The 9440-nt window shown below is 41.2% G+C and overlaps 1 protein-coding gene across 1 annotated transcript in view; it reads left to right on the forward strand.

Annotated features, from left to right (window-relative positions):
* ryr2a (ryanodine receptor 2a (cardiac)) overlaps window positions 1-9440 on the forward strand; it is a 282131-nt gene that overhangs the window by 169861 nt on the left and 102830 nt on the right. The window contains exons 64-69 of the mRNA XM_085361763.1: window positions 977-1041; window positions 1773-1894; window positions 2116-2165; window positions 3993-4053; window positions 4934-5172; window positions 5246-5327. Of these exons, the coding sequence (XP_085217889.1) occupies window positions 977-1041; window positions 1773-1894; window positions 2116-2165; window positions 3993-4053; window positions 4934-5172; window positions 5246-5327 (619 nt within the window). The remainder of the gene's footprint in view (window positions 1-976; window positions 1042-1772; window positions 1895-2115; window positions 2166-3992; window positions 4054-4933; window positions 5173-5245; window positions 5328-9440) is intronic.

Raw genomic sequence — 9440 nt, forward strand, 5'->3', positions numbered from 1 at the left:
ATATTAATGACCATGAAACTGACCTCACAACCCATTGTTAGTCAGTGGTGCTAGTGTCAGTCATTATGCATATCTACTGTTTAAAAGGTTGGGAAACCTGCAGTAAGTTGAACCTGACGACGTCACTTGGATGAAATGTTTCTCCCTCTGAAAACCTCCAGATGAACAAAATCAACTTTACATGGATGACTGCACATGCATCAGTACACTGTGTGGTGTAGTTTCTCAAGCTGTTGTCACAGTCACAGTCAAGCTGGGGATGTTTGTCAGATGTGTGGGGATCAGATCTTCAGAGTTCACTTGGAGGGAAGAATGGTAGAAAGGCAAAATCACAGAAGGTAGTGAGGGTGTGTGGATGAGGCACCACTGGACTGGGAACTAAACCTGCTGAACCAGTTGAAGAAATTGGTTTAGTGTTCATTTCTGAATTTAATTCATAACATGATTATAGAATTCTCAGATTTCTCTTATGTCCTGTTACCTGACTGTTCATTGGACTCCTTATGCGACCCAGTGGTAAAAAGTCTAGAAACACCTCTGTGTGGCTCAGAGGTAGAGTGGCTTGTCTACTTCTCTCCTCCAGTTCTTATTAAGTGTCCCTGAACATAATACTGAACCCCAAATCCACCCATCAGTTTGCATGTGTGTGCTACAGAAAAGGGTTAAAGTATAGTGAGGATAGCACTTAATGAATGTGTTCATGTGTAAGTAAAGTAAACTTAAATACCAGTCGAGTCCTGTTAGTCCCTCGGATTTCAAGCTCGTGGCTACACAGCTGTGGCGGCTCGCACAGTAGAGTTTAGCCTTTTTCTGTGGCTCAGAGGAATTTCAAATACTATGCAAGATAATGCAAATGTAAAAAAAAGAAAAGAAAAATATTATTATTTAGTGAACTGTTTGCATAAAAAAAAAAGTTTTTATATTTTCCACACCTTAAATTCATCAGCCCATACTCACTGTATTCTGTCTGCTGTAGATGTGGGAACACGACCAAAGGGAGAGAAGATTCCTCATGAGCAGCAGATCAAGTTCTTTGGAAAGGTGATGAAATCTTTTTTGACTAGACACTTATTTTTCTTGTTTTGTTTTATTAAGTTTATATATCAGATTTAGTTTTTTGTAATCAGCAACAGAATTCAAAATTAAGTTATCAGGTTGACTAAAACTGCAAATAATTATGATCTCTTCTTCCAAATTGACACAGAGCAGAATAAGCATTTGACTGACTCAAAGCAAAATGTGTAAATTTCAGGCTTTTCCTGGTTTGTGCCTGTTCAAAATCCTCTGTAATGGTTAGCTAAAGAGGCACAGTGACAGCACAGTGAAGGCATGGACACAGTTTTTGATGATGTGACGTTGTATCTGTAGCGCAGAATTTTAGGGGATGAGCAATGAACATAAAAATCATTAGTTACTAAATTTGTGGCAGGTAATTTACTGAAAAGTGTGCTAATAATTAACTCAAAAAAAGAATAACGATGGGCGGTGAGGGATGAGGAAGTGTGAATAGTGCTGCGGTTTGTGGGGGGGCTGGCGACGGCTGTCGGGCCGGGCATGAAAATGAGAACAGCAGGAGAAGGGGTTTTTTATAGCCTGAGGCCAGAGGGGGCGTGAAGGAGGAGTGGTCCCGCTCCTGAAATTCAGAGGATATCTCCACTTAGTTTGGCACCTGATAATGCTCAAAGTGTTCCGTGTATAGAAAGTTATGTATTTTATTAAAACTGAAAATCAATATGATTGACAAGCTCTGAGGCTTCATGTCTCACTCCTAGGTCGTCCTGCCGTTGGTGGATCAGTACTTTAAAAACCACAGGCTGTACTTCTTGTCCACGGCCATCCATCCCATCAGCAGTGGTGGCCATGCCTCTAACAAGGAGAAGGAAATGGTGACCAGGTGAGCATGGCCAGCATTACAACAACAGTAAAAAGTCAGGCATATTGTTGAAAGGAATAAAACATGAGAATGTCTTATTGCCTAAATATTGAATGTCTGGTCCTATGGGCTCTTTCCTCTGTGTTCCTCTCATTTGATTGCCTCACACTTTTGTCTTCCTCTTTTGTCTTCCTCTTCTTCCATTCTGCCTCTTCTTCTCATCTTCCATTAAATCTTTTCAGTCTTTTCTGCAAACTGGGAGTTCTTGTCAGACATAGGATATCCTTGTTTGGTAAGGACAGTGTAAACATTCGAGTTAACTCCCTAAAGATAAAATATTTGATTTTTAAGCCAATTTTCTTAAAAGATGGAAAACTGCAACTGTGTTCATTAGCTTGCTGTCTGTTTCCCTGTTTTTGATGGCACGTTGTGGTTTATCCTGGCATGTTACCAACACATTTCGACTTTTTGAACAGTGGAAACATTTGCAAGAGTTTATTTTCACTATGCAGCCTTGTGAAAAACTAAGTACACCCCATGATTCAGTTAACTGGAAAAACACCTTTAGCAGCATTGCTGTAGTTTTGGTTTTCTATGTGAGTTTTTCAGTCTCTCATGTTGTTGTGAAAGAGTTCTGGCCCAGTCTCCTTTACAATGTTGTGTCAATTCTTTAAGATTTGCAGGTATTTCTTCATGAATAGTTGTCTCAAGATCTTGCCACAGGGTTTCAATTGGGTTCATGTTTGGCACCTTGATTGTTTTCTTTTCAGCAATTCTGTTGTATTTGTGGGCCAAGCTTTAGCAGTCAGACCAAAGGCTTCACATATGAGTCCAGAATACTTAGATATGCAGAGAGGTTCATTGTCAGTTCAGTGACTGCGAGGTGCCCAGCTCCTGTGGCTGCAATACAAGCCCATCACCAATCCCAGAAGTCTCGTGACATCTTTGCTCTTTGTATTCTTTGTTCAGATTGAACTTTACCTAAACCTAAAACATGTTGTCACGGTCTTTTTAAAGAGAGGAGGCTTACTCCTTGTTCAATCTATTTCTAACTGTGCTGTCATGAAAGGTAATATTTAACATGCTAACTGAGACGATCAGTCTTCAGTCTGAGCTGTAGCTTTCCTCTGAGCATTGTTACAGTCTGACTTTAAGGTGCATTTTCTGGCATGCCCAGTCCTGGGAAGATTATGGCCTGATGTTAACACATCAGTGATCCAGATGAGCAAACTGCAAAAAAAGGGTCACATTTGCTAATTGGCAATAATTGAAGTGCATCTGGCTGCTACTTACCCTGTTAATTCCTGTTGAATTATTACTTGTGTACTCAGTTTTATACAGGACTGCATGGAGTCCTATGGAAACTTTTTCTGACTGACTGTATTTTGATACATGGCACTTCTACTGCAGTTTACTTTTAAACTGCAGTACATTCCTCCTGTCCTATCAGACGGGAGCTTCATAAGCTAACTTGTAATTGGTGCAGGTGTCTGCAGGGATGTCACGATACCAGAAGGTTTGAGCCTGTATACTTTAATATATGATAAATATGATACCACTCACACATACAGTGACAGACTGAACAGACTTTTCTTTCCTCCAATGAAAAATACCAATACTATCTAGTTTTTCTACCAGTGACTTGGTAGCAAAGTATGAGTTGTCGTGGCATCCCTAAGTGTGTGTGCATGCATGGTATTGTGGGTGTATAAATCCTCATCACTGTGTCCTCACAGGAAAAAGATGTTCCATTTCTTCAGACTCAAAAATGGGCACTTTAGAAACATATTGTCAAAAATGAAAGATAATTATTAGGTGCACGTAAAGCAAAAGCTGTTAGAATATCAATTATGCTGATATTTAATGGCTTTTGCTATCAGCCACTGATGACAGGGTAAAAGTAGCAAGTGTAACATTTCCACTTAACATAAACTTTATTTTATAATTGTTTATTTATTGTTTTTCCAAGGAACATCATTTTCCTCAACATAACATAACAGTTGTTGTGTAAGTGTGGTTTTGTGCTAAAAATTTCACATCCAAGACAGATACTGTGTGAAGCCTTTGCGCTCCATGATGTGAGTTTGCAGTTTCACAGCTAATTCTCTCTGCTCACCAGGGAACAATGCCACTTCCATTGTCAACTGTCTGCAGATACTGGGACAAAGCCTGGATGCCAGGTAAAAACGTGACCAGTTGTGACCTCATAATGATGAATGACGGGAATGCTTTCAGCTTTCTATGGAAAAACATAAATGAATAAAGCAAAAGAACAAATACAGAAAAATTAACATGAATCAACGCAGATTTTCAAAAATAAGTACCACAGAGAAAAGGAATCAGTGACTTTAACCCAAAGCAGTATGAACTACACTGAGTGTGGTAGTTGTTCATATAAGCTGCAATATTAGCTGTCAAGAGATAGCAGTCCTCTTTTAAACAGTGGTAAAGTCTGGGTTTGAAGGGCAGAGACGTAATAACAAACTAGTGTATCAGCCAGGAGACCAAAGTTTAGTTAACAGGTGTGGGACAGAAATCCGAGTCAATGAATGCCATAAAATACAAACTCTTGCATAAGTAAGCCTAGACTACAAAGTTTAGTTCTCAATGCAAGTGATAAAACCCATAATTTCAAATTATAGCTGGCTGAAATAACAAGATTAAAAAGAATCTAAGAAAACAGCACAGTATAACTATAAGACAGGTTTGATGGATGTGTTTCTGTCTGGAAACATCATGAAAACTCAGACTGATAAAGGATAATCATTATGTGCGGCTATAACAGTGAATTCTTACCTCAGATAATTATGTGTTTCATTGTTTTGTACTTTTAGAAGCAAAGTTTAACGAGGCCTCTCACAAAAATAATCGTCAACACCATTTAGTTGGAAACTCAGTAAAATCCTGACAGCGTTGAATGAATAATATTTACTAGCAAATACTGGTAAAATTGCCCCGTAGTTATCAGACTGGTTGAATGTGCCCATATTTTCTCAAAGTGCTTTTTTCGTGTTTGAAAAAAGAACATCTCTTGTCAAGATATTAATGTAACTCTATCAGGACAGTGATGAAGACGGGCCTGGAGTCAGTGAAGGCAGCTTTACGGTCATACTTCGACAGCGCAGCGAAGGATCTGGAGAAGACTCAGGAGAACCTGAAGCTCGGCCAGTTCACTCACAGCAGGGACCAACCACGAGGAGCGACTCAGATCATCAACTACACCACCTTCGCCCTGCTCCCCGTCCTCTCCTCACTGTTTGAACACATCGGACAGAACATGTTTGGAGAAGACCTCATTTGTAAGTGAAAACTTCACGTTTCATCTGGACGATGATGTCAGTTTGCCTACAGATTTTGTCTCTCTTGCCTCAGTGGGTGATGTCCAGGTTTCCTGCTACAGAATCCTTAACAGCCTCTTCCTTCTGGGAACCAACAAAAGTATCTATGTTGAGAGGTAGGAAACATCCATGGTCCACATGTGATAGATTTAGTAAAAATATGTTTCACGTCGCATGCAGTAGAGTTCAGAAGAATGAGACCACACTGAGAATCTGTCCTGGTTTCATGTAAACCTGGAAATGATCAAATATGCTTGATTCAGGAATATTCAAAAAGAGAATTATTATGTAAATGAAGAAGAAATACAGTACTATGAAAGTCTTGAGCACTTTTCTGTTGTTTTTATTTTATTTATATTCCTATTATTTAGAGATTGATTGAAACAAGCAAACATAAATACAGTATGTAAGGTAAAAACAAGTGCTCAGCACTTTTCCATGGTTGATGAACGGATTGTTTCCCTGCACCTTCAGGTTGAGATATGGGTTGTAGGATGTAGGATTGGTGGCTGTATGTCTTGGACACTCAGGTGGAGATAGGAGCAGATCTGTCAGCTGATACCACCAGGTGCTGAATTGGATATGGTGGTGGGGGATTAAGTTGGAGAGGCCTGGCGTGCCCAAACGGATAAGGAGCATGCACTGGGAATGTATGGCAGAGGCCCCGTTTCGTGACATCTTCAACTTTTATGTCCGGCAGAACTTCAACAGCATCCTGAGGGTGGTTGGGATGTTAAGGTTCCACACTTCCATTGCTGAGGCAGATTTATGGTGCTGCTAATAATAAATATAAAAACCTATTAAATAAATAAATGACCTATTAAGTAATAATGGCTGAGGCAATAAGTCAATTCAAAATGCAGAATGTAGACTGTATATTCGGAGGTGTGGCAGTTTGGCACAGTTCATCAGACTCATATCATCTGGAAAAACTCATCTTCAGACTGGTGGATCTCGCCCCAGATGCTGCGCAGCCTCCAGCTTGAAGGGAGGGCGAAAAAAAGTCCATGCGTAGGATGGGCGGAGTACGGTGTCTCGTGATGCTAGTTGCTCTGTCGTTGCATCTGCTGGTGTAAATGTCTCAGTGGGATGGTACATCCAATAGCCCTGCGTGCAGTCTTAACCGCTCACTGCGGTGTCTGCTTCTCTTCTCTATGGTGCAGCTGCAGGGCCAGACAGTAATCCAGGCAGTCATTGTGCTCTCCACCACACACCTGTAGACAGAACTGGGGATGGTGGAGTTCAGCCCCGCTCCCTTCAGCTTCCTCAGAAAATACAGGCATTTATGAGCCTTTTTAATAAAGCTGAGAGTGTTATCACACCACTCCTGTACTGGCTTCTCTTAAATTAAATCCAGTTGTTAAATCCAAAATCAAATTTAAAGTACTCCTCATCACATACAAGGTCTTGAATAATCAGGCACCATCATATTTTAAAGGCCTCATAATACAGTATCATCCCAATAGAACTAGAACTCTCAGACTGCAGGCTCACTTGTTGTTCCTAGAGTATTTAAAAGTAGAATGGGAGGCAGAGGGTTCAGGTTTCGGGCCCCTCTTCGGTAGAACCAGCTCTCAGACACCATCTCTACAGTGTGTCATGCAGACATTGTTCTCCTTTTAGAAATCCCTAAAGGGGAATATCTAACAAGGGAAACCTGCAGTCAGAAGTGACTGAAGAAGTCACTTGGATAAGTGACGAAACATTTCTCCCACTGAAAACGTGCAGATGAGCAGAATCAACTTTTTGGGATTTCCTTACCTTGATGATTGAGCATGCATCAACACATCACTTTTCAACAGAACATTGCTGGCTAAGCAGCATTAAGATACATGGAAAAGAACAAGTCATAAGTCATAATGGTATTCTGATCAGATCATGGCTGGACTGATGAAAGCCATCCATAGTCATCATCATCATTACCTTTATTTATAAAGCACTTTAAAACAACCACAGCTGACACAAAGTGCTGTACATAGGAACTATATAATAAAATTACATAAGAAATAAATACAAGCCAAATAAAAGAAAAAGTAAAATAATTAATAAAATAACTAATTTCATTACAAGAGAAAACTATGTCTCACTGAGGTTAAAAGCCAAAGAATAAAAGTGGGTTTTAAGACGTGATTTAAAAGTGGAGAGTGAAGGGGCCTCTCTAACGTGCAAGGGCAAATTAGAAAAGGCCCTGTCCCCTCTGAGCTTCCTCCTGGATCTCACCGAAAACTCTCTTTTCTTTTCATAAAAATGTACAAAGGTTCGCAGCCGAGTGTGAAGCAGCGGGAATGAGGATCAGCACCCCCAAATCTGAGGCCGTGGTTCTCAGCCGGAAAAGGGTGCTGTGTTCACTCTTTTCCGGGTGTTCACTCTTTTCCGGGTCGGAACTCATCCCCGACCCAGATGAGTGGAGGAGTTCAAGTATCTCGGGGTCTTGTTCGCGAGTGATTGGAGAAGGGAGCTGGAGATCGACAGACGGATTGGCGGTGCAGCCGCAGTGATGCGGACGCTGCACCGGTCCATCATGGTGAAGAGGGAGCTTAGTGTAAAGCGAAGCTCTCAATTTACCGGTCGATCTACGTCCCTACCCTCACCTATGGCCACGAGCTGTGGGTAGTGACCGAAAAAACGAGATCGCGGATACAAGCGGCGGAAATGAACCGGTTTTTACTTGCTAGCAAGGGAGGCTGGTCGGAACCAGGCTCTTGGAGCTGAATGCTCCTCACCTGTCTCCTAGCCAACTTCAAAGAAACAGCCTTCCCTGCTGACTTACAAATTTAAGTAACACAATGACAACATTTAACAATTTGACTCCAACACTTACAGGGAGTGCAGAATTATTAGGCAAGTTGTATTTTTGAGGAATAATTTTATTATTGAACAACAACCATGTTCTCAATGAACCCAAAAAACTCATTAATATCAAAGCTGAATGTTTTTGGAAGTAGTTTTTAGTTTGTTTTTAGTTTGAGCTATTTTAGGGGGATATCTGTGTGTGCAGGTGACTATTACTGTGCAGAATTATTAGGCAACTTAACAAAAAACAAATATATACCCATTTCAATTATTTATTTTTACCAGTGAAACCAATATAACATCTCCACATTCACAAATATACATTTCTGACATTCAAAAACAAAAACAAATCAGCGACCAATATAGCCACCTTTCTTTGCAAGGACACTCAAAAGCCTGCCATCCATGGATTCTGTCAGTGTTTTGATCTGTTCACCATCAACATTGCGTGCAGCAGCAACCACAGCCTCCCAGACACTGTTCAGAGAGGTGTACTGTTTTCCCTCCTTGTAAATCTCACATTTGATGATGGACCACAGGTTCTCAATGGGGTTCAGATCAGGTGAACAAGGAGGCCATGTCATTAGTTTTTCTTCTTTTATACCCTTTCTTGCCAGCCACGCTGTGGAGTACTTGGACACGTGTGATGGAGCATTGTCCTGCATGAACATCATGTTTTTCTTGAAGGATGCAGACTTCTTCCTGTACCACTGCTTGAAGAAGGTGTCTTCCAGAAACTGGCAGTAGGACTGGGAGTTGAGCTTGACTCCATCCTCAACCCGAAAAGGCCCCACAAGCTCATCTTTGATGATACCAGCCCAAACCAGTACTCCACCTCCACCTTGCTGGCGTCTGAGTCGGACTGGAGCTCTCTGCCCTTTACCAATCCAGCCACGGGCCCATCCATCTGGCCCATCAAGACTCACTCTCATTTCATCAGTCCATAAAACCTTAGAAAAACCAGTCTTGAGATATTTCTTGGCCCAGTCTTGACGTTTCAGCTTGTGTGTCTTGTTCAGTGGTGGTCGTCTTTCAGCCTTTCTTACCTTGGCCATGTCTCTGAGTATTGCACACCTTGTGCTTTTGGGCACTCCAGTGATGTTGCAGCTCTGAAATATGGCCAAACTGGTGGCAAGTGGCATCTTGGCAGCTGCACGCTTGACTTTTCTCAGTTCATGGGCAGTTATTTTGCGCCTTGGTTTTTCCACACGCTTCTTGCGACCCTGTTGACTATTTTGAATGAAACGCTTGATTGTTCGATGATCACGCTTCAGAAGCTTTGCAATTTTGAGACTGCTGCATCCCTCTGCAAGATATCTCACTATTTTTGACTTTTCTGAGCCTGTCAAGTCCTTCTTTTGACCCATTTTGCCAAAGGAAAGGACGTTGCCTAATAATTATGCACACCTGATATAGGGTGTTGATGTCATTAGACC

Source organism: Diplotaxodon limnothrissa, linkage group LG8 (assembly GCF_057381915.1).
Source record: "Diplotaxodon limnothrissa isolate DT_005_m linkage group LG8, D_limnothrissa_male_GT1.1, whole genome shotgun sequence".
NCBI lineage: Eukaryota > Metazoa > Chordata > Actinopteri > Cichliformes > Cichlidae > Diplotaxodon > Diplotaxodon limnothrissa.